General features: G+C 36.3%; 1 protein-coding gene across 4 annotated transcripts in view; it reads right to left on the reverse strand.

The window, feature by feature from the left end:
* LOC145681300 (protein phosphatase methylesterase 1) overlaps window positions 1–26,301 on the reverse strand; it is a 51,612-nt gene extending 25,311 nt beyond the window's left edge. The window contains exons 1-6 of one of the 4 annotated variants that reach the window (XM_081752948.1): window positions 26,159–26,238; window positions 15,848–15,904; window positions 9,891–10,083; window positions 6,865–6,974; window positions 5,060–5,305; window positions 2,535–2,600 (exon numbers count right to left, since the gene is read on the reverse strand). In XM_081752948.1, the coding sequence (XP_081609074.1) occupies window positions 2,535–2,600; window positions 5,060–5,305; window positions 6,865–6,974; window positions 9,891–10,083; window positions 15,848–15,904; window positions 26,159–26,223 (737 nt within the window). In that variant the 5' untranslated portion in view covers window positions 26,224–26,238. Of the gene's footprint in view, window positions 1–2,534; window positions 2,601–5,059; window positions 5,306–6,864; window positions 6,975–9,890; window positions 10,084–15,847; window positions 15,943–26,044 lie in introns of all 4 variants that reach the window. The other 3 variants (XM_081752951.1, XM_081752950.1, XM_081752952.1) reach the window with 3 other exon arrangements.
* Window positions 26,302–26,697: the final 396 nt, after the last annotated feature.

Here is a 26,697-nt window from a genome sequence, read left to right on the forward strand (position 1 = left end):
TATGAGACATAGACCTACAGCTTAATTGGATCCGAACCACATGAACTCCCGCTGGGAATCGAACCTGGGTCACCCACGCCAAAAGCGAGTACACTAACCGCTTAGCAACGAAGGAGCTCAAGAAGGTGTAGGAACACAACACGAAAACGAAGACACAATTAATTCAGAGGAAACATCCAAGATTACCAGGACTCGAAAAAGCTCGCCAGGTGCATGGTAAACTAACTTTCATTATGTTCTTCAATTCCATGGCATTGTAAATCATGAGTACGTACAATTACATACAATTACATACAAAGGACATACAATTACAAAGAACTACTCTGGACTTTTCCGTCGTCCAGTGGACTCCTTTTAATGAAAATGACCAGCTCTATGAATTCAAAAACCGCGCAACTCAACTAGGATTATGCCTCTCTTCATGCGATTTCTCTCTTTCAGTACAGCGCAGAACATCTTGATGATTCAAGTTTCATACTCTCCGTGTGGCTTTTCGCTGTTTTCGAAAATCAAAAGGTACATAAAAAGAAAACGTTTTCACAGCCGTAAGAACATTTAACACAACGTGACGTCTAGGAAGGTTACCAGGCGTGTTTCGAGCAATGGAAAGACCACTAAACTTGTGTATTTTAGAAGGGCATTAGGATGATGAATACATCAAGTGAGTGTAACTGTTTTTCCGGAACCATGGTCGGTTACTTTTTGACACACAACTTGCAAGTTGTAGCCCCAACCTCGGTGATGAAAAAAAGATTTTAAAACTCAAATCACATAATTCGAGGTCATACATATTTCTAGAAATTCTACGGGTTAATAATAGATTAAATTATTTAAATTTTCAGTTGATGTACTTATGGCTGCCTGCTAGTGGTTAGATTGAAGACGCAAATAGCTTTAGATTGTTGTTACCTATCTTCCTGCAACAATGAACATTTTCTACACACATCATAACCTTTCAGCTTTCTCACTAATAAGGGAGACCAACGAAAATGAAATAGAACCTAAATTTCTTTCGTTTCTCAATTGTGGATCTCCACATAAGGCGTGTTTTGGCGTTGACGCTTGAACTTTTATTCAGGGTTTCGCATCGTCTTGATGGATACGAACCGCCACTTTATGACTCGGTATATTGATCAGAAAACTAGTTACCTCTTTCGTTGAACAAACCACAAAAGAAGGTTATCAGAGCCATCCCATGGGTTGCGCAAATGGAGCGGTTGCCCCATACTCCACGCCATTGGACCAAACAGTTCGTTCCTCCAGGAAAAGTACCGAGCTTATTATTTCTAATTCATGCTTGGAAACGAAAATATTTAGACATGAAGAGTCACCATTTTGTAAGACACTTATACCACACTATAATACTAACTTCATGAAGTAACTCATAATGGGATATCACTATAATTGATATGAAAAACTCAAAATTGGTGTAAAATAATTTATTTAAGCTGAATATGGAATTTTCACTTACCTCACTGGCCCTGCGATTTACTTTTCCCTCAGGCCCTGCAAATAGACAGGGCGGCGTCTGTACCAAACTAAAAATGAGCTCCTTCGACGTTAGTTCATATTGCTTACCACAGTTAATTAACTAACTCACTCTATGGCCTATCAAATCAGAATGTTCAATGCCGCGTTTACAAAATCTCTCCATTGATTTCTGTTCTTAACCAACTGAATTAAGTTTCTACTTTGTATTACTATTTCTACGAGATCCATCTTAATATTGTCCTTTCATCTGCATCTACGTTTTCCTAATGGTCATTTTCCCATTGGACTTCCAGTTAAAACTCTGAAAGCGTTCCTACTTTCTTCCATTCTGGCTTCATGACCTGCCCACCTGAGTCTCCTAGATTTGATGACTTTAACAACGTTTGATAAACGGTACAAATTATGCAGTTCCCCGTTAAGAAGTTTCCTCCATTCCCCGTACCGGTTCCTCTTGGGGCCAAACATTCATCTCAGGACTTTATCACAGTTGATACTACGATTAATAACTTATTTTGATTCCAGGTCCACTTATTTAGCGAGCACGAATTCCCTGATTTTTATCAACGTAAACTAAAATATTTCATAAAATGGGTTATAAGTAGTAACAACCCGTTCTTAAAATCCTTCGATTTTTTTTTTTTTTTTTTTTTTTTTTTTTTTTTTTTTTTTACGAAATTTCCTGACTTTACGAGAACTTTTTACGAGTACACTGAATTCCCTGGTTTTACCACATTTTCCAGTTTTCCAAGTCGATGGGATCCCTGGATTCAAAATTACACAACATATATTGATATTTCTTGCATTCCCGTCCTAGCAAACTTTTTTTTTTTTTTTTTTTTTTTTTTTTTTTTTTTTTTAAATCCTAAACTTATGTTGATTAGAAAGTTATGTTCAATTTGTGTATCTAACGTCAGGTTAATTTGAAGCGTTAAAGCCAAATAGATGTCAACAGAAATAGCACTGTATTTCAATTAAAACAACAATGAAAGAAACTCATTTAAAAGAAGATCGTTTCAATACTCCAAATAAAACTGTATACTCACTTTTTGATTTGTCCTGGCATTGAAACCTTAGCCGATTCAGCATTTCTTACTTGTCCACTTCGTACACTGGAAAACAAAAACATTTTAATGCAATTTCAAAATTCTCATACTCGTAATAACATCTATAGACAATGTACAAATAACTGAAATAATGTAAAGACGTTTAATCACAATAATTCTAGGCTTAAAAACTCGAAACGCCTAGCAAGGGGACATGGTGGCTTCGCAGAGAGCTCACCTCTGGTGCGAGGGTGTGGTTTCACAAGCCATGAGGATTTGTGTTGGACCTCGTGTTTCTCTCAAACATTCTAGTACCAAAAACTATTTAATGATCATTTATTTTCGTTGATTATCAGTCTCCTCTAGCCTCAGGGCATAAACTTGGGACTAAATCTACAGATTTTGTTTAATTTTTCTTGCAGGCTTCTCAATTGCATCTTTGTTGTATCAAACCACCAACCCAATCAAAATTATTATTCACTTCACTAAGATCAAACTTTATCCTCTCACTATACTTTGCCTACATATAAAAGTGCTGTTTTGAAATCAAACCTAAAATAAGTGCACAACTGTGAAACATTAACTCAAAAGTTTCCACTATCATTGTTAGTGACGATTTCGAACATTCATAATTATCGCAACTTCAGAAACGAATATATACTTCCAGATATGGAACACATTACTGACTTATAGCTGCTTTCGATGTGATCCAATGTTTACAACCCTAACCAAAGACATTTCCACACAGTGTGAATTCAACTAAATTTTCCTTTTCACAAAGGCTTTCTATTGAAGCCTGTGGTTTTACGAATGAACAGATCTTATAAATGTTTTAATGAGAAGTGTAACGGTACAAGATACATTGATAAAAGGATCAGAGTAGTCATGATGTTTGTTATCTCATGTTCACGATAAATGGTAAGAATGTTGTTTATATCATATAAGAATACTAAATACGCATTCGATAACTTCCACAAGTAAATATTTCTCTGTATAATTTGTTGAGAAGCACAAAATACTACCGAGTAACGGTACCACGATGGCTCAGTGGTAGAGCGCTCACATATGGTGCGCAGGGTCCCTGGTTCGACCCCAGCTCGCGTCAAGTGGACTTTGTGGTAAACAAACACCGTTGAGTGGATGTTATCGGGATTCTCTGGTTTCCTCACATTATTTTCATTCCAATATTTCGTTCATTGTCATCATTACGGTCCCCTTTAGCTCGGAGCTTAATTGTGGGATGTTAAATAATAAAAATAATAATAATAATAATAATAATAATAATAATAATAATAATAATAATAATAATAATAATAATAATAATGACAGCGTTTTCAAAATAATTTTCGTTCTTGTCCTCTTGAGGAAAATCCGACAATTATATTCTAATTACCCGTAATTATATTCTTAACTAAGGTTTCATTTTTACTAAGATAGATATTACGAATAATCATCTGCGATATTTCAAAACCTAATCAGAGTACTACTTCTGGCAGCAAGTAATTGTGAATTTTACATATTTTTGCTCTTACTTACAATTTGTATTCGTTGAAAATCCTTAGGAAATCCTATCTTCTACCAAACTTACGGAAAAAAAAATTGAGAAAAAAATCAACGTTAAGCACTATATCCGAACCTTAAAGTTTGAGGGGAGCAAGTCATTTTTATTAAATTTTCAGGAGAGACAGAAAACAGTGACTTACTTCTTTTTACCTTTAAGTGCCTTCGGACTTATATATCCAATTTTATTGTTGCTATTTGACAAAGTATTCATAATACAACTACAAGCTTTCTAAGAATAAGAGATATCAGAACACGCGTTTCAATTCTGGCAATAACTCATTTTCAGAAAAAAAAAGTGACTTACTTCCCTCTGCCTTTAAGGTCCGGATATACTAACAAGAGAGTGGCTTGGTGCCTCAGCGGTAGAGCGCTTACCTCTGGTGTGTGGGGTCCCAGGTTCGATATCCGGCCAAGTAAGTTTGTGGTGGACAACATCGTTTCGGTGAGGTAATTCTCGTTTCTTCCCACATTCTTACTCCACCATTCACATCCTTTAATCATCCGTCTCCTTTATCCTAAAGGGCATAATCGTGGGACGTTAAACTCAAAGATTTTATTTCATTCTATTTTTTATACTTTCAAGTACCTTATACGTACAAATTATTTATTGCTGTCTGAATAAGTCAGATTACTCTTTGAAATACTGCAAATTACTCGTAATATCCATCCATCTTCAGGACTCACGGATATGAGTGTTATAAATATTATTTACACATTCAATATGTTACTGATAGAAATTTGTGACTGAAATCAAGGTACCAACACACCAATTCAGGATGTGGGAAGTATTTTGAACGAAAATTAGCCAACTGAGAAAGATTACAGCGTACACTGAAACCATAATCACTTGTAATATGACCCATTTGGTAATTACGTTTCTTTGAATTTTGTGATCGAGGATTCTTCAACAAGATTACGTGATTGTACATTACAGAATTTTTCTTAATAAAACGTCCACTTACCACCACTCTATTGCATGCTGTATTGACTTAAAATGAGTCGGCCTACTCCTGAGCACACTCTGCATCCCAGCTAAAGCGTCCATTGCAGTTCCTTCAACTACGTCGATCACAGCCAGCCCAATCAGTGACGGAATGTGTCCAGCACTCGCCACGTGAACAGCAATGGCCCCTCCCATGCTGTGACCTATTATAATGATGGGAGGTGGGTTCTCACCGTACAGTTTATCAACTACTTTCCCTACATCCCTAGAAACAATCAGGAATGAAAACAGCATTAGTATTTCATCAGTAAAACTTATCACTAAAATAAATGGACTTAGCATGCATATACATACAGCATGGTCCGGAAGTGAGCGTGCCCCTAATTACTGTTTTCTAGCGGTTTTAGATTTTACCCATATTTGTTTCGTAACATTGCTTGGCATTGTCTGGGAGCATTGCTATCCATGATCAATTGATTTCTGGTTGGTAACAGTTATTTGCAGTGAAGTTGGAACAGGTTGTTCATCTTCACCAGCTCTCTTTGCCTGGCCTTCAAGAAGTCCCGATCTGACGACACCAGACAATGCTCTCTGGGGTTTCATAAAGCAACAAGTAAGAAACACTCAATATCACACAACGGAGGAATTACGAGCAGCTGTGGAACACGCCTTCACCCTCGTGAGTCCGGAGTATCTTCGCAAAACATCTACGAGAACTTGGCGCAGAATTCAGCTGTGTTACGACATGGATCGTGACCATACCAATATTTATGACTCTTAAGACTTCAAGGTAACTGTGTAGAGACATTCTACCATATCTAACTCTATACCGTTGAAACTAAGGAAGGGGTACGCCCACTTCCGGACCACCCTGTATATATTGCCTAAAAGTAACTTCCTATTTTCAAATGTATAACTCGTTGGTATGTTTGTAGAAACAGTTAACACGGTAAAGAATCCTCAGGTCATGCCGTGTCAAATAAGCCAACGAAAAATCTGAGTATATTTGATTTTAATTTTATTTATACTTGATTGTCACGATGACACGGAAAAAAAAATAAACGAAATTATCTGCACACATTTAATCATAAAACCACTCATAAATCACGCTGGGATTGAGTTGAAAGGTGGAAATTGTGACTTTTGAAGTGAACTTTAATTTGATATGTCATATTGAATGTAATTTTTTTTATTAAAAAAAAAAAAAAAAAAAAAAAAAAAAAAAAAACTTTGGCCTTGAAATTAAAAAATATGGGAAGTATAATAGGCATTGACACATTACATTAAAACTCTTACCAAAAGCTATAATTTAGTGCTTAACACACCTTTCAACATTATTTCTAGCTTGGTTTATAAGGAATTTTGTGATCGCATGTGTGCGGAAGTAAGCGCTTTTTGCCCATATTTCAGAAGGCCCTCTAAGTTGTAAACTATGACGTATAAATACCTGAAACTTTGCCGTTCTCCTTACGTTAGGTGGCACTTCATATCAACGAAGTATGAATAAAATTGGAGATGATCAGTTTCAAAATTGATAGAAATTTGGTTCATTTGCAATGGAATGACCTTTTCAGTGCAATGTTTGGACTCCTACATTAATTTCATATTTTGTGTGCCTTTATCGCAATATTAAGTACATTCTTGACAGATCTATATAGTTACTTTATAAGAAAGAAAGAAAAAGAAAAAAAAAACTAAATATCTTGGTACCTAGTGCAGTCAGAAACAATACTGAAGGTATAAGAAATGATAGCTCCAACCTATACTTAATACTGTTTCTGATTGGACAAATTGCCGATATTTTTCTTTTACATTTTTACTTACTTTGCTAAGGTTTCAGCAGCCAAATCTTCATCGTCTACAGTGATCGTGTCTCCATGTCCGCGTAGATCAATGGCTAAAACTCGACACTCAACCAGATCAGTAACACATGACTGTAAGAGAACGCATTTTAAGATGAATTAAGTTCTAAAGATAATCATCCATAAATTTTAACCAGTCCCTACAAACAATTTTGAGAATAAGATTTATTAGTAAATTAATCAGGAATGCACCGAATCCTACAGGGACAGGGGCAGAAGTTTTGGTATTGACAAGGAAAATACGGTTCCATTAAAGAGTGTGCAATACTCGGGTATAATTAAATGGATTCAAGAGAGTTTCAATATCGATAATGGATCTTCGCATCACGAGGACAATGGCTCAAGGGATCTTTGGTGATATAAAAATCAACAGTAAATCATCCCTATTATTACGTATCATCAGCGTGTAACAGAAACGTTAGCATAGTTGAAACACTTATATTTGCTACAAACTATCCATCGGTGTATGGGTTATGTACTTTGTTTTCAGAATGTTTGAGATTGGCTTCTGATATATTATCATTATATAATGGAAACCATGAGACGTGGTTGAACCAGTAGTGTAAGTTTACGTAAGTAAATCAGCCACTGATGTAGGTTCTCATCGAAAATTTCGGCATCATTAAATATTTAGACTGTCTTTAATTTACCGGTTTTGACCACGCATCAATTTAGTTTCTTTTGTAGGTGATGTGATTTATGTAAATCATTCTTAGGATCTCGATTTCCTAAAGTTGACCTTGGAACCATGTCCTAAAACGATCAATTCATTATTCATAAAGAAAGAAAAAAAAAGTAAATTAGGCTAATGTAGTGCAATCACAATGCAAAAATTACTTTTATTTATTTATTTTTAAAGATTTTCTATGTTGTTTCAATTTATCAGATTGGGTTATGGAGGTGAGAACAGCTTCTTTACACAAAGACTTTTTACCATGGGTAATTAAATACCATAATAATGCAAACTGTCATAAACTTATCTGTGCATTATTTTTGGTGTACCATCTTATGGAGTAAACATCACAAAACTTGTAAATTAAGCTGAATTCACAATACTAATCTGGAAATATTGTTGTGAAGTTGAAAACTTTTTCCAAGGTTCATCGATATTCCAAGCAAATTTATCGCTTGATTTTCTTCAGGATGATTTAAAGCTTAAACCTTGTTACGAAGGAGGTTAATCACATATTGTAATCGTTAAAGGTACTTCGGTGGTGATAAATCAATTATAAGGGAATAAGGATATATATTGACAAGAGTAATACTTTAAGTCAACATCTTAGATGATTGTTGGTTATTTTGTGGAAGGGATGAGTGGATGACGAAGAAAGAATTTTTGTCTGACCATAAAATGTGGTATTATTTGTCTATAAATAAAAAGACAACTGAAATACTACACTATTCAGTCATTTATAAAATAACTTGAAATAAATGTATGTAAAACATTCTCTATAGAAGACTTCCGCTATTTCTTTAGTTGTTGGATCCAGAGATTTTTTATAATTGATGTTTCACTTACAGAACTCACAATCTTGATTTAACTTGGTATAGAGGTAAGTTGCTCAGTACGAACCTCGAATATTTTCCTGTATGGATGTTTACTTAACGAATTAATGACTATACAAGTCCGAGGTTGGGATTAGTGAAATTTTCGAGGAGTAGAAGACATATACTAAAGTAGAGCAAATGTGTTGAAGATTAATTTGAGCCATAAAATAGTAAATGACGTGACGGTTTCACAAATCATCCTTATTCATGTGTCGTCATAACAACAAGTGGCAGACGCCTTAATTAAGTTTTGATCTTAATTATGTGCAATAACCAAGGAAACCAGATCAAGAACCATCAGAAATTTAAGACTTTCGTGTATAGTTCTAATAAAGATCTGCCACAAACAATAAATCAACGTTTATTTTTTTCCCCTCTCTCTTTCTGCAGTAGGGGAAACTCACAAGTTTATGGCAATATAACCGAGACAACCGAGCAATGTAACATTCATATTGTAATGTCCCACGTGCTTGTGTTTACAAACATTCTACACGTGCTACTATTTATAAACAATAACCACGTGCACTTTACTACGGAGTACTACGATTGCAGAGGACGGAGACAGCAGCACCACCACTAGTTACATGACGAGGAAATAGCAGCGCCATAGCCTCAACTGAAGGCGCCTATATAACCTAAAGGATTTTATGGAGAACTATCAGTCTCGGTTGGCCAATCTTTACTTTAGCTAGCCCAAAGCTTTAGGATATACCCGCTCTACTCTTCTAGTTTGCTTCGGAATTCTTTCCTTCCGATTACCTTGCTTCGGAGCTCTGTCAGGATTCCTAACCTCAGTCGTTTAGCTTGTAGCGGAGCTCTGCGATTTTTAACCCCTTTTGCTTGCTTCGGAGCACTGGGAATTCCTAACGCATTCCACATAGCTTGCTCGGAGCTCTGTGCAAATCTTGCCCTAGGATGCTCGGGCCTTGGGTTACCATTCTCTATCTTATATTAGGAAAGTCACATCATCGTAGTATTTCTGTAAAATACTGTTTATAGAGAATTTTTTAAATAATAAAAACCAGTAGGGGGACGCTTCCGGACTGTACTTTACTTTACCAAGCTCTACCTACCCCTACACAGGGAGAACTTTACAATATGCATAGCTCCCATACAATTTGTACTGTACCAGAGATTTGAAACTTTATGCTGTTACTTCACTATAACTACATAGAAACAAAAATCTCTTATAATCGGGGCAATTTAGGGAGAATATTGGAGAATTCCCACCCAAATTTAAAAATTTTCCGTAACTGAAATGAATAATGTGAATTTTTAGAAATTGCAATACCATTGCAAGACTACATCTTCGATGCTGTCACCAGTGCCTCTGTCTGCTCCGTATGTCTTTTGTCTAGTTCACTTGAGAATGGGAAATTCAATTGATGATTCAGAGAGCATTGAGATGGAGACTTAAGAAAACGAAGAGGAACTACTCACCGTAAACAGTGACCATGTAAGAGCGGAGAACCCTCCTCCATGAAGCAACAGAAGCACCGGGCCTTCGGTTCCACTGTAGTACACTCGGAACACGTCTTCTCCACACTGAATGTCCTGGCTGCTCTCGAAATATTGGTCCCAACAAACAGGGTTATAGTCTCGCTTTCTTCCGGCGCCCATACGTTTTCCACTCCTATCACAAGACAAGTTCTTTTAAAACACAGCACCACTTCACGTAGGAAACGACTTAAGTGTAATCGATTATCTACTGATAGAAGCTAAAGGTCACATATTCATAAGAAAACTGACTTACCTTGTACCTCCGTGTTTGTTCCTACAATTGTATATTTCTTTACACGCTGAGAATGTCGTCAGCACCAGTTTTATTACTGTGTCAAAGGACGCTCACTCTTACTCGTATTGTAGTTTTAGTTTGCTTATAATGAACAATTTGCACTAATAATTCCGTGGACTAAATTTCGGTTTTTGATTACTCCCTCGCTCCCTCCCCGTTCTTAAGAACAAATTCTTGTTCTAATTAATGCCTTATGTTAAATTAAACAATATCTGAATTTGTTGTTTTAGTGTGGTTGAAACTAAATTAACTTTGTGAAGCTGAACATTATTTTCACTTACAAATTTAACAATTCCCATATATTATTGTGAATATTAAAGTTTTATACGGTTGAACACCTATTTTCCAATGCAGTATGTTTTCAAGATTTCTTCTCAGGAAAGTAAAGCTCTTCACTTCTTATTGTATGACGCTGTGAAATATTTTAAACAGACAATTCAACTCCGAATAGAACCAATGTGACCAGATCAAACTCTTGAAGTGATGTAATAATCCTCTCAATACACTTGTTCAGATCCTATTTGGGTTCCTTAAATAAGAATGCTATTGTTCTTAACAGTCAATCTATGTAAACTAGAAAGTAACGACATGTATGTGTTTTAGTTTGCGATGTTGATTATATTGTTCCATTTATATTCTAAGTTGCCTTTACCTAAATTAAGTGTAGAATCTTTGGCCCTGAAAAAAGGACTCCCAGACGTTTTCTTTGTGTATTATTGGAACATGGATATAAAACCGTGGTGCGTTCTATGTTGAACTCTGCAGATGTTTCGATAGGTCGGAAGTAGGACGTTCTTCTCCACTAGCGTCCCTGATATACTCTTTGAATCTAGTTGAATTGTTTCTCTCGTTTTATATCGTTCAAATGAAGGAGTGTAGTCACTGTACTTCCGTACACGGTCTCTATAGCTCTGAGAAGTTTATTAGTATAATTTAATGTGGGTTTCTGCGACATTAGTTTCATTATATGATTTGCTGATTTACTAAAATAATGGTAATATTATTTCTTATGCCACTCTAGCGATGAATGTGAGTCCAGTGGCCCCACATAGCGTAGTCGCTAACGCTCTCGCCTTCGGTGCGAGCGGTCCCGGACTTGATTCCCGGTGGGGACACTTGGTCGAAAAAATGTAAAGCTTTTTCAGACCAGTCATCCTGAATGAGCTTTTCCTGGGTTTTCCTTATTCTCACCAGGCAAATGCCGGGGTGATACCTAACATACAGGTCCCAGGCCGGTTCCTTCCTTTCCTTTCCCCGGATAATGTACTCGCCTGAGGGACGTCATCCCTCAAACATGACAGGCTAACATGGCCATAGATACCGAAAGCCCAGAAATCTAAATCCTAATATGATTCCAACAGTAGGAGAGCTTTCTCCTATCCTTGTATGCTGAGTATACAAAGTGTAATTTGTATTACTTCTTTATATTAGATGTGTAATTGTGTATATTAGATGTGTGTAACTGTCGTGCGCCTACACATGTTTGGGAAGCTTCTCGTGGGTATTGTAACTTTTAAATAACCCATATGTGAATTATTTATCTGCCAAGTACATAAAAAGTCATTTTCTGTTTTGCAATTTACTGTCACGTTTATAGTTGGCCTTCATATAATCTATCTGCCTGAGTTGATGTAAAAATTAGCTAATAAGTGCCTGGTACTCTACGAAGGTTTAACGCGCAATGTTGTCAGATATTTCATTGTTATGTCCTACAGAAGTCATAATGTATACTAAATTAATGCATTTCAGTTTCTTCGAAAAGTGAGGATAACGTTTGGAACTGAAACCTTCAAAAGAAACTACAGTATCTATTCTATTCTACGAATCTTCATTTATATTAACAACTGGGACGTTTTATTAAATTATTTACAACCAAGCTGGATTCTATTATGTTCAATTACCTACATTATTTACAAAAAACACGCTGTAAATCCAGTAGATCAGTGCCGCTGCTTTTGCAGGAATTAAATGTTGTTGAAACTGTTAGTTCTAAGAGGCTGGATAACAACTTCTCCGAAAGGTAATTGCCCGTCGGGAGGTGTTAAATGAGCAAAACGGTATCCTGACGTAAAGAATCGCTTGAACTTGTTCTCCCGCTGGGGATGCTAAATCCCTCTTTCTACATCGTTAAGACTTGGTGGTCTTTCTCGTATGTCCCACAGACGGATGATTAATGAAAGTAGATAATTACAAAACAATGGTGGAGCGCTCACCTTTGGTGTGTAGAGCCCTACTTCGATTCCACCTCACGATAAACGAGAATTGTGGAGGAAAATCACCATGAATATGGATTTTCTCGGATTTCACCCGTTTCCTCCCGCTTTATTCATCTCCTTATCATCACCACCACCGTCTAGCTTAGCCTCGAAGCATAATTGTGAGACATAAAATTCAATAAAAATTGCGGAACGGGAATGAGAGAAAAAGTGAAAAACCCGAGAAAACCCATGGCGGGCGAGTACTCCACCTTTGAGCCATTACATTGTCTTGTTGGTTGGCTGATTTTAAGTCTACCATCCCGTTTAGTGCCGAGACTATACGACACATGGACCTGCAACTTACCGAGGAATCCGAACCACATATGAGCTACTACCGGGAACTGAACCCTTGTCTCCTGTGCCGCTTTGTATTCCTTAATCATCGCACATCTGCTATTGAGGGTTCCCAGCAACTTCTATTGCGTGCAGATCTACTTCGAACGCAGTGCTCAGCACAGCATACATGTAAACATCATAATGTTATTGCCACTGCAGACCAGGGTTTGCCCAAGTGGGCCCAGCCCGAAAAAACCCGGACCCACCTGAAAAAAACCCGCCTTAAAACCCACCTGGGTTTTTGACCTTTTTGTTAGTTTATTATTGGTACAACTAAGGTGATCACATTGAAAGTTATTTTTATCAGATTTTGAACTTTCTTTGGGCGAATTAGATGCTCTAATTTTAAGGTAGACAACAACATTCAACATAAGACCTTTATAAAGTTCTGAATAAACTGAATGGATGAAAAAAAAAAAAAAAAACTTCCCGTAGCTTGAGATAATTATAGAACAAATTAGTGTGTGGATTATGCTTATAGCCTATTTAAAGTAAAATAAGCAATTTATATTTTAGAAAAATACTTTCCGTGAATAGTGTGCTTGCTGACTCGGCGCCGCCGAGACGTTATCCCTCATACGTTGACGGGTTTAAAGTCATAGGTGCCGGTACTAACAGTAAATATGTAAATACATTAGTCAAACTATTAGTATTATTTCTTACCTTTGGTGGTAACAAAAGTATTCAGTAAAATTAGTTTTCCAACAACAACAATTTGGTTTTCCAACAACAGTCATTTGTTGCTACCCTTCAAATAAGCATTCTGTAGAATCAGCACCAGCAATAGCATAAATGTCTTGTCAAAATTAAGAAGCTTAATGCTCGGAGCTCCCAAGACTACGTAACTGTTACTATTTCAAGTGCTGAATTCAAACTTCAGTATTAATTGAAGTTTCGATGTACAGTAAAGCAAGCGGCATTTTCAGGGAAAACCTGTCGTGAAAGAAGTGTTCGGGAAATTCCCGCAATGGAATGCGAAAAGCATCGGAAGTGAATACTTCAACAATAAAGCTATTTATTTTACGCTGGAAGATATTTAATTTCGTTTATTACATTTTGAAACATTTACTTTATAAATTATGAATTATAGGCCTATTTTTGTTAATTGTTTTAAATTAATTTTCGGAAAAGAATAGGGTTGGTTTTTCACCTGGTCGGAAATATTGCTGTTACTTTGATTAAAGACGGTGACCGGTGCAAACTTCTTATCAGCCCATTTATGACCGGTTTTTTCAAACTTGTATCTAGTTCAAAGTATAGATTTAAAAGGTAACTTTCATTCTGTAAATCCAAAACTCACCTTTCACCATCTATCAACGATTAATATATTTTGTTCATCTGCTTACATAATTTTGAAGAGATGACAGGGACTGTATCACGGAAAATTTGAAATTTATTCGTAAGGAACTTTATACATTTATTGAGAGTAAAAAAAAAAGGACTTCTTAAAGCAATTTCCTGTAGTTGATGTGTAAATATAAAGAATAAATTTCATTTTCCAAATCCAAAATTGTCACGTAAAGATTAATTTATTCATTTGTTTCGATAATTTTAAAAAAGTGGTGATAAATACAAAAAAAAAAAAAAAAAAAAAAAAAATGATCAATGCCGATTTCAGTTTCTCATTTATAGTAAGGATGGCCAATTCTGGAATTTGGAAAAATTTTTGAATTCTAGAATTTCCCGAAATCCGGAAAGTGAAATTTCCGGAATCCGGAAAATTTTGGCCATTCCTAATTTATAGCATTAAGCTTATTATTGAATGTACTAAGGATATGCAGAATACAGGTGCTAATGCACTTTTGTTCACGATAGTATTTTCCTTCCCATGGGGGAGGGGGTCCGAACAGAGATACGTTACACTTAGACGTATATCATAGGGAATTTTGCGGGGGTGCGGTTTTTCTACTTTCCATAGTTGGCAAACACTAGAAAAGAACCGTCTTGCAACAAGTGCTCGGGAAATTCCCGTAATTGAACGCACAAAGCATCGAAAGTGAACTTCAACAATAAAACCATTTATTTTACGTTGAAAAATATTTATTCCATATAAGACATTTTGATGAATTATGTCTTTGTTTCAAAATAATATAGCTATTTGGTATTCATATTTGCCGAACATCACTCAGGCTCCTGGGGTGATCTACATTTGTTCGTTTGTCTGCCTGTACTACACAGTGTTCAACTTTCGGTCTTTTAAATTTTCAGGATACAAACTGGAGACACTAAATTTTCTGCATAGATTTTGGCGGCATACGAACGTAAAATTACAAAATGACTCTTAAAAAAAATAGCGGATATCCACGCTACAAAGGGCAGTTTTCGGTCTTTCAAGTTGAAATTTTCAGACTAAAAGCTTGAGAGACTATATATTTTGGCGGCATACAATTTCGAAATGGCTGCCATTATTCAAAATAGCGTGTATCCATGCTATAGGGTACAATTTTCGTACTTTTTAAGTTCAAATTTTGAGGGTAGAAGCACGAGACATTCTAAATTTGATGTATAGATTTTTTTCGGCTATCCAATAAAAAAATTTCAAAATGCGGCCATTTTTTCAAAACAGGAGAGAATAGAAAAATGTTGCAAGTTATGACAATGACAATCTTGAAATGTAAATCATATTTTAACATTTTTACCTCAAAGACATTGAAATATTTCGAAAAAACCCAATTAAACCCGATAAAACCCAATAAAACCCGAAAAAACCCACATGGGCCCAGGTGGGTTGGGTTTTTTCAAAAATACCCGGGTTTTTTCAAACCCTGCTGCAGACTTACGTGTCAGAAATTACGGAACATCGGGCTGCTATTCCCCCCCCCCCTCGTAAACCATTAAAACGAGAAATGAATGTAACTCCTTATATCATGTATTGTTCAAAACTGGGAAAATAAATAGGACAGATGGGTTCTAAATAACTATCAAAACTACGTATTGTTTCTAATAACTTACGAAAAGCAATGGATGAGAAATAATAATATAATGCCGATAAGAACGGGCACTTTTACCTTTCATTCAGGACATTTTTTTCAGCCATATTACAAGGATTCATTGTTAATTCCCCTCTGGAAAACAATTACAAAGATTTAGTGGATCCAGTAGGCTATACAAGGAAAAAAAAAACAATCTTTTTTTAAATAACAGCAATCACAAAGATTATAGTTAAAAATCGAATTAACAACATCGTGTAATAAACTATTACCTAAAATAGTTATACATATTCGAGATATCAATTAAGCGGATATAGCGATTGTTTAGTATCCCATACTGATTGGAACTCTGAGGGAAGAATGTAAACTGAAAGTATTTGGGAGTAAAATATTTCGACCCAGGAGGAACAATGATGGGAAATGGCGAAAACATCATAAAGAGGAACTATTTACCAAACATTGTTAAGGTCATCAAGTCTAGGAGGCTTAGGTGCGCAGGTCATGTAGCCAGAGTGCAATAAAGTCTTAACTGGAAATTCAATCGGAAAACGACCATTGGGAAGACCTAGGCGCAAATGGGAGGGCAATATCAAGATGTATCTTTCGTTTAACTAGATTTGCTTTATTTATTTAGATTACATATACGTAGATAAAACGCCCTTGTGCAACAACGGGATTATAGACATGACCTATAGCTTACGTCAGCCAATCTTATGTTTTTCCCACAAGTTTTATGTATATGTTTTTATTTTCCCATAAAACTATTTTTAACGTTTATTTAAGAAATAAAAGTAATCAGAGTCCAGCACATTTTAAAAATGTTTTTATTTGATTCTGTGAGTGCGACTTTCTCTCACACGTTTATTAACAATGCAACTCAACGATATAACTTAGTATTCGGAAAGAAATTACAACAGTCGCGTCTTTACCTCCTATCTAAACGGTACGCCATCCTTAAGTTCAAGAATAATTTGGTTTTAGTATCTTAGCCTTCATCAGTCAACACTGTCTCGATCATATCGAAGTTTCGATCTAACGTGGTATACGAGGGGAAGTCAAACTACAACCTCGAAACTTGGTGGTGGTCTTAGTCATTCTCTACATATTTACTCTTCAGTGTGATACATTTTTCGGTAAGTCTTTACTTTGACTCACACTGTGACTTTAATCGGTTCTTATAGAATCAGTCACTTCCTGGAATTGTTTCTGCGTGAGTCACTTATTGGAACTGTTCTTGCCTTTGGTGTGACGTCTTAGTTCATATTTTTCCCACTAGGTGTCTCTCTACAGTCATATGGTAGTTTGCTAGTGTGATGTCACATGTTCTGTGTGCTTGTATGTGTGTGCTATTGCTGATGGCATGCGGGGAGCACGTAATTGAATTTTCGTTTCATGGCGACGATCGAGTTAGGAAATCCGATTGAGAAACCGTTTCATGAATTTAATAGAAAGAATTTGAACTTGTTTTTAAATAAGTTTGTATTAGATTCGGATATTAACTCATATCGCTTTGCAGCAGTGTGGTTTAATTGAGTTACAGAAAACCTATCATGGTTGTGTTTAAGGCTGAAGATATTTCCGACGTATGGTAAAAGCAATTATGAGTTAATTATTCATGAGTGTTCTCCTATGGCGAAATGGTGAGTGTTTTCTTTTTTTAATTCATATTATTTTAATTCTTGATTTGTTTTGCATTTGAGTATTAGGCAAAGTATTTGGTTTGCTGCTGCTTGTCCTATTGTCTTGTTGAGATGTAATTTTTTTTTTGGTCATGCACTGATTCATGATTAGAGACGAGTGTTTTTTTTTTTTTTTAATTTTTCCCTTCTTATCTTAGCTTTATAGTAGTGGTGTGATTATTTATTATTATTTTGGATGTTTTTATGGTACTTGAGCTACCGCCCCCCATTTAGATCTCAAAATTGATAGTCACCGCTTCACCTGAATTGATGTTTAGTAACATTGTGGCCCTTGTACTTATAGTATAATTCTTAACATCGTACATTACTTTCACTGTGTAAGTAGTTGTAATCGATTCATCTGATCCGGTTCCGGGAGCAGTTTAGGAATGATTCCTAAACTGCTCCGGGAACCGGATCAGATGAATCGGTTGAAGTCACTGTTTGGCTCAAAGTAAAAATTTGCCCATTTTTCCCAATGATGCGAAACCTGCGAAGACTCTGGTTTTACAAGTCTTCACTTTGACTGTTCAGGAAACGTTCCACGTCGTCAATCCCAACGTTGTCATTACGGAAATGCCTGCCCCGCAATGGTTTCTTCATCAGCGGAAAAATCGCTGATGCCACGTCTGCAGAATATGGGAGATGAAGAAAATTTTATAGCCCAAAGAAGGAGCAAGTGTGATTATGTCCTGTGCAGATTGAGTTGGCGGGAAGGGGTTTGCCTTAAAAAAAAAAAAAAGCTTACCTCGACGCTTCGTCTTGATAGTCCCCATTACTTCGTCAGATTTCTGCACTATGCTCCTGTGATGGTTTGCCCCTAACGAACATAATGTTAGAACCACTCTATTGCAGTCCCAGAAAACACTAAGCATTACCTTGCCCGACGATGGTTGGGTCTCAGTGAATCCACATTTCCATTGCTTGCTTTGCTCCTTTGTCGGAGGGTCATAGTGGTACATCTAGTACTCGTACAAGCTGATTAGGGTTTAAGGAAGTCACACCTGGATTCACCGTTGGTGCCTCGGTTCCGCGGACTTTTTAAATTGGATGTTAGCAGTTGCGGAACTCGGGAAGTGGCCACCTTTTTCACGTGCAAAATGTTGAAAACTGATCCATGATTGATTTTAATTTTTCCACTATCGCCTCAATTGTGGTACGTCGGTTTGCGAACACCAGGACTGCACTTCTCTTGCGACTCCCGGTTCTTCACAGAGAAATGGTCTGCTATTTCGTTCTTCGCCATTCGCACTTCTGACCACACTAGAAGCGTCTATGCCACCTAACCACTGCCTCATATGATGATGCGTTGATATAGACTTCCACCAACCCAGCATAGATTGTTGCAGCGTTTTTTCCCTTCAAATACAGAAAACGAATTACGGCACGATACTCACACTTCATCAATGCACTGCGACATTTTGTTTCGGCTCTTTAGTCGCGGGCGATGGTACCGTGGCGCGGAGGTTTCAATGTGTGTCAATTCTACTGACATGTACACGCAGAGAAACAAAAGACTTAAGTAAGTTTAGTTTTTCGAGTGCTAAGTTTATGACTATAAAAGCCGAACTCCAAATGCTTCTCAATTTCGATATGTCCTACGAGAATTCTTGACCGTATAACAAAAGGATGAGGGATGGACTTTTCATTAAAACGCAATTAAAAGGGAATAAAGACTTGTGTGATACGCTTTGTTGGTTGCATTTAAGTGTATTATCAGGGTTATATGAGGCGGGACGTGCGGCTTCACGTGGAATCCGAGCTACATGATCTCACACTGGAAAGTGTAATATACTTTTTGTGTGTTTTGTTTTGGTTTTTAATGAAACAGTTTCCACTTAAAATTATTCTTAGAACCATATCCCTATGTTTGTAATTCCCAATATTTCATATCTTCTGTTTCCTTTCCTCAAAATCTAAACATATTTCTTTTTATTTCTCTGAAAAATCTGGCATCCCTAACCTTAAAGTGGAAATCCGAACCATTACTCCGTTTGCACCCAAGAAAAATTATCCTCTATCTGGACTCGAACCCACGACCCCTTTATTATAAAGGGTGACAAGTCTACCGACTTATCCACAAAGAATACCTGATAAAAACGTGTTGTACTGATTTTGCATATTTGCATTTTACGAGTCACTTCAGAACGAAAAAAAGATATACATAACTGCACAGATTTATATACGCTATTAAAATAAATTGACATTTTCAAAAAGGTTACAAACTATAGAATATCTCATTTAGTCCAAGTTGGTCTTCTAAGTCAGAAAACAAATAAAGCACCATACCTTATTTAACTTGCATATCAATAAAAGAAGTGAATAAAGATACGAACCATTTGAGTTCACTATGGCTCTGAACTTAACAAATAAGCACAAACTACATTTCATTTCAATAAATCATTTACATTTATGTTTTCTAGGTTTGTAATGCACGAGAAAAGATTTAGATAATTTGAGATATGAGAAAATGCTACCATGAAGATGAAATCTTTCAGTTTAACGTCCCACGTTCATCGCCTTTAGCTTAAGGGAGACGACGATTAAGGCAAGTGAAAAATGATTGAAAAATTGATGAAATCAAAATCTGGAAGTACCCCGAGAAAACCCACGGACACAATGTTGTCCACCACACTAACTTGACAGGGGATCGAACCAGGGACGCCACGCAAGAGATAAGCGCTTTACTACCGAGCGACCGTGCTCCTCATGTTACCATCAAGTTCATACAATTTCTGGAATTTTTGCTTTTATTTATTTGTGTGCTTTAAACCAATTGCTTTTTTGTGTTAATTGTCGCAGAGTCGGCAGCTTAATTTTTTTTTTTTTTTTTTTTTTAAAAAAAAAGGAGAAATAAAGAATCAGGAGAAATGCTAGCATGGCATTAAAAGGTAACAAACGCCATTGCGTCGCCTGAGATTCAACACAGCGCTCTCCAATTTTTCGCGAATCAGAGTTTCTCATACCATTAGAATCAGATGGCGCACAATCTGGTTAAGTAGGGCCTACACCTATTATCACGACAAATGGCTCTGTTATTCCCTTAAAAGTAATACCGCGTATAATAAGGCTAAAGCTAGTTTTCAAACAGGTTTTTGTTTCTTCTGTAAAACTGGTCAAATGTCACTTATGCGGTGTTGAATCTCAAGCGGCGATATATTAAGAAAAAACAAACAAAATATATATATATATATATATATATATATATATATATATATATATATATATATATATATATATGGGTGATTCCACGAAAAAGGGAAATTTTCACTTGGAAAATTTTTGTTCCGTTGATGGTCGCCTATTTCAATAAAAATATCACATGCACTTACTACTACTAAGTACATGTTAATTAGGTGTTCAGCAGAGCTGAATCGTTATTGGTGTAGTAAATAAAAAATAATAAACTTTTCAGCACCCACGGAGTTGAGACCATAGGTCACGGAGTTGAGATTAGTTAACACGGAGTTGAAAATTGCTGAGGAGTTGAGAAACGTGATACATCTGGGTGATAAGTTTTTGGTTTATAAGTGATTAAGCTTATAATTTGCATAAAAATTGAAATAATTTTCCAATAATTTTTGTAAGTTAGAATTATTCTCCTTATGTTGAATAAAATTCTAACAAACTAAAATACTCCAGAAAATACTGCAAACATATGAAAATATATCTAATGAAGGTTCCAAAATTGAGTGTATATATATGAATATGTGACGTAAATAAGAAAAAAAGAAATACACATACACTTATCGAATATTGAAAAATTATTGCGCTTTCAATATGTTGACTATCATATGGAGAGGACAAACTTTTCACATAAGCTTACGACCAGACGAAGTAGTCACTAAACCTGTCTATTGTCTACTTCATTTGTTTTCTGAGCTTATGTAAACCGTCTGTCTTCTCTGTGTAATCAAGTCAACACGTCGAAAGTGCAATACTTTTTCAACATTTGGTAAGTGTATTTGTACCGTATATTTGGTATATATACAAGGTGTTTCAAAACAATACACACATCGTTTGGGAGCTGATTCCTGACACCAAGATAAGACGAAAAGTATAGACAATTGGGTGCACAAATGCTTCCTTTCGGAGTTATAGGCTGCCGAAAACATGAAAAAAAAAATTAACTTTAAAGGTCCATAGCTCCAAAACTATGAGACCTGCCGTAGTCGGGTCACGACTTCACTTAGGAACTAATATGTGCACTATCCAAAAATATGTTTCAGAATCCTGAGGTACTCACGAAGCAATTTTTACAGAGGGAGTTTGGTTACGGGCGTATAATCTGAAGTACTCACCAACTACTTCTATAAAAGTTGTTGTGGAGTACCGCAAGATTCTGAAACATGGATATTTGGATAGCGCACATACTAATTCCTAAGTGAAGTCTGACCCAACTACGGTAGGTCCCATAGTTTTATGCTATGGACCTTCAAAGTTTTTTTTTTTTTTTTTTTTTTTTTTTCATGTTTTCGGCAACCTATAACTGCGAAAGGAAGCATTTGTGCACCCAGATTGGTTTATACTCTTTATCTTATCTTGGTGTTAGGAATCACCTCCCAAACGTTGTCGGTATTGTTTTGAAACGCTCTGTATAATGCACACTAAATGACAGTGTAAGGCACTCATCATTTCTGTTTTCTTTGGATAATTCGATGTTCTTTGTTAAGTAGCCCTCATTTTCCACTCCAATGAAGGAAATGTCTTGAGGAAACAGGGAAGGGCTGTTCTAGTCTACACAGAATGACAACTGCCAACGCTTTTTAAACGTCAGGTTTAGTAGGCCAGGAGAAATTCCTCCCGATCCGCGTCATAACATTGACTGTCCGTATATTGCCCTCAGACTCTTCGACAATCCCTGAAAAGAAAACAATTAGTTGATCATAAGATTCAGATGTCAATAGGATAAAAACAGATACCATCCATCTTGACTGAAGTTCTACCTCCGGCTACCTGACAGCCCCAAATCTGAACTTCCGCGAAACACTCCTTAAATGGGCTAGAACCCACCAGCCAGTCTTTGAGTGTGAATGACACGTGGTCAGCGTGTCGGCTTCTACGACCGTTGCGATGGTTTGCGCGATCAGGTTTCAGTCATCTCTACTCAAATGAGTTTTTCAATTGCCTGACTGTGCGAAGTAAACACCATTAATTTTTGAGCTTCCAACGGGAAACAAACCCAGAACCACGCACGAAAGGCGAGCATACTAGTCATTAGACCATAAACGAGCTTTATTTCTATCAATATATTGAAAGAACAAATATTTGGAAGAACATGAGCGTAACAAACACTATAGGATTATCAACTCCGTGAACTTGTCTCAACACCGTGGATTCTTTAGTTTTCAGATGGACATGGAGTTGAGAACCATGGAGTTGAGAAAATCGAATATAATTTATTTTTACCGGCCCACTTTTTAACCAGTACATGTGAGTAATTGTGTACGAATTTTCTACGTTAAGGCGTAGGTTCCTCAGGGGAAAGAAGGTATATACCATACAAATACATTCAGTAATAAATACCATGGTGTTGAGAATCAATTAATATACGCACCTGCTTTCCACACACAAAAATATTTTTCCTATGGCTTTTAACACATGCACACAACTTTTTCTGTTCTTCAGTCAAACATGTCTGCCTTGTCTTCTTGTGGGTGTTACCAATGTGGACGACCATGCTATCTGTTGAGAGCAATGATATTTTTTTCTATTGCCATGGAGTTGAGACGAAATAGAGGTGACAAAAACGAAGCATAGTCAAGCTTTCGAAAATAATCGTTATAAAGGTTTACTTTCCACAAAACCGAAACATTGAAGTGTTCTCTTCCATTTAATTACCATTAAATGATGTTTGATTTGCGACTTCAGTTGTAATTTATTGATTAAAATCAGTCAACTGTAGTCTGTGACAGCCCACGGTGTTGAGAAATTGGGTAATAATTATTTTTTTACGTATGTTTCGTGTTATATTTGCAAACTGTTATACATGGCATACCAACTTTGTGACGGTTACTACCAAACAAAATAAAAATGAGGTGATTCTTTCTAGTAGTAGTTTGAAGAAATGCCCGTGACAGAAAATTTCCCTTTTTCGTGGAATCACCCATATATATATATATATATATATATATATATATATATATATATATATATATATATATATATATATATATATATATATATATATATATATATAGATAGATAGATAGATAGATAGATAGATAGATAGATAGATATAGATATAGATATAGATAGATAGATAGATAGATAGATAGATAGATAGCCTATTGTGATATTGTGGAGTGTATGAATTCAGGAATTAACGCTATATCAGCAATAGAGCGTAGTGTGTTAATGTTTCAAACCCGCAGTTTCAGTAACTAACCTAGAACCCTTATTCTGCACTAATGGAACGAACGGAAATATACAGCTGAAGGAAATGAAATCAAATGTGGTTAAGATTTACTTTATGAATGAAGCGTGATGTGCTTGATGTTAAAAAGCCATCCTTTGATTATAGCCCCCTCCCTCCTTCCACACACACACGCAATGCACTGTTTTTATGTCATATGAAGTCTTTTTCCACTATCTTTGTTCATGCGTGTACCCAATGTCACTGACGCATCTGCTCTCTGCACCCACGCTAGTCTTCCCTGCTGTGTTCCTGTCCTGACTTGGTTAGATGGCACTGGTGCTTTTAGCCATCATAGCATAGGTTGGTTTAAGTTTTTAAGTTGATTGGTTTAAAAAACTTTTTTTTTTTTTTTTTTTGCCATATGTCCATCCGCTCTATCTATATTCAACCCTCCTAAAGTCAATCAGTACCCATAAATGCAACTTCTGTCTTAAACAATTTCTAAGACAGTATGAGTGGATATTTGGCAGAATGTCTTTTCAAACATGCAATAAAGACTGACATTGTTAAGTTTCGAAGTTATATTTTCCATCACAGTTAAAAGGTAAGGATTTATTGTTTTCGTTGTCAATAGTGTAAAGGAAATCATGAAAGTTAGAAATATTTGTGATAAACAGTTACGAGTAAAGGATGGAAATTAAACAGAAGTAATTGTAGGTAAGGTAGGCTTGTGTATAGTCCGCTCCCCCCAGTTCTTTGTCACCGGAACTGGAAGAGTCACTACTACTACTTCTATTACTGCTGCTGCTACTACTACTACTACTGCTTCTCCTCCTCCTCCTCCTCCTACTACTACTACTTAGTGGGTTCTAACCCGCTGCTACTACCACTAGTACTACTACTACTATTGCTACTAACTACTACCACCACTACTACTACTACCGCTACTACTACTACTACTTATACTAAAGCTTCCTTACCACAAGATTTACATCTCAAATCTTTATAACATGCGATTCCGATTCATTATGAACTAATATCACTCGTTAGAATCACTATGATTCGTTAAAAATCACTGGGGGGTGCGGGCTATACTCCTCAATCCGTAAGGTATGTTGGAAAAGGTTATGTTTAGCAGAAGGGGTCCAAGAAGACAAAATTTACAGGAGAAATGGATATTGCAAGTTCTCAGACTTAACATAACGTAACCAAATCTAATCTAAGCTAACCTAAACTAACCTAATATTAGTAGAAATAAGCGAAATTCTATCATTTTTTTTTAAAATTATGCTCGACCCCTACACTAACACAATTTAACCCTAACCTAAACTAATCTAAACTCACCTAAACTAAACTAACTAAACCTAAACTAACCTAATGTGAACAGGAATTACCGAAACCAACATTTTTCAGAAAGAATTGCTGGACCCCTTCTGTTAAACATCAGCCCTTGGAAAAACAACAAATAATTAGTAATACAACGGCGAAAACAGGTTTATGTGGATGTCATCCAGAGCCGCTGCCTGCAGATTAGGCTTTAAAAAAAAAAAGAAAGGTGTTAACTTTACAGTGGCCGCTCCAGGTAGTATACTCAATCAGAAACGAAAAATTACACTATTAATTTTATAAAAATGGGTCGAAACTTACCTAATCTTAAGCTAACCCGTTCCTACCCCTACCCTACTTATCCCTATCTTACTATACTCTGCCCTACCCTACTCCACTATACCCTTTTAAAGCGGTCTTACTTATCGATGCGCAGCTGGAGCGTGTATTGTAAAGTTTTTCCTTTTCCTTTCGGCCTCCTAGGGCGCCGTCTTCAAAGGCTTCGAACGTTTAGCTCCTTGTGCTTCCTCCCACCCTCGAAAAAAAACTTGCCAATCCATAAACTACACACTGTTAAGTATTGCTTTATTGGTATTATGAACATTGTTACTTAAGAGATACTGAAACATTAAAAACTTTAATTTAAAAAAAAATAAACTTGTTAAATTTTAATATAGGTATTCTCGTACAAGTTCTTAATTCTAATCTTTTGGAAACAAAATATTCACCACTATTAACACTAAGCATTTGAAATTTTGAATTCTACCTTCATTATTTCATCATAACCACAAAAATGAATAGCTCTTACGGTATTTGAACAGCCTACTGATATTATTATTTTGCCAGCAAAATTTCAAACTATGCAAAAAATTGTATTTTCCCTCCTTTGGAGGATACTTTTCAAGAACTTACTTCACAACCGATCATGTCTTTGATGTGAAGACAACTATCAAAATGTGTTTATTTTAAGCCTAATGGAACAAAAGAACAACCAGTAGTTTAGAACATGTCTTCTTATAAACTAACCTTGATGATGGAACTCCGATTGGGGGAAGTTTTGATTTTAACATTGACTTCTGCAAAGCCGACATCTTCCTTATCTTCGCGTACCATAACTGTCGCCCTCTTTTGGTATAGTCGCAAAATATTGATCGAGGACTGCCTGTCGGATTGCGTAGAGTTCGCAGTTGACGTAAAATATTTCAATTAAAAGAAGCTTATCAAATGCAACCCACTCTTGAATTAAGTACGCTTCTTTTTGGTAATTGCAATATCCATCAATAACTTATCTTATTGAGAATAACATAGCAATGACTGTTTACATTAATGTTATTTCTAAAACCATATTACTAGGCAGCAGGCCGGTAGCCAGCCCAAAAATGTGGGGGGGGGGGGGCGATCCAACCATACTATAATTTATCATCGTATTATAGTTCATTTGCAAGCCTACCGTGAAAATTTTAGGGGGGCAGCGAAAATTTAGGGGGGATAGACCCCCCTGGAGACGGGCCTGCTAGGCAGGCACGTAAGCGGAAATTTATTCCGGAGGAAGATAAAAAAAATGG

Source organism: Thermobia domestica, chromosome 3 (genome assembly GCF_964235325.1).
Source record: "Thermobia domestica chromosome 3, izTheDome1.hap1.1, whole genome shotgun sequence".
Taxonomy (NCBI): Eukaryota; Metazoa; Arthropoda; class Insecta; order Zygentoma; family Lepismatidae; genus Thermobia; species Thermobia domestica.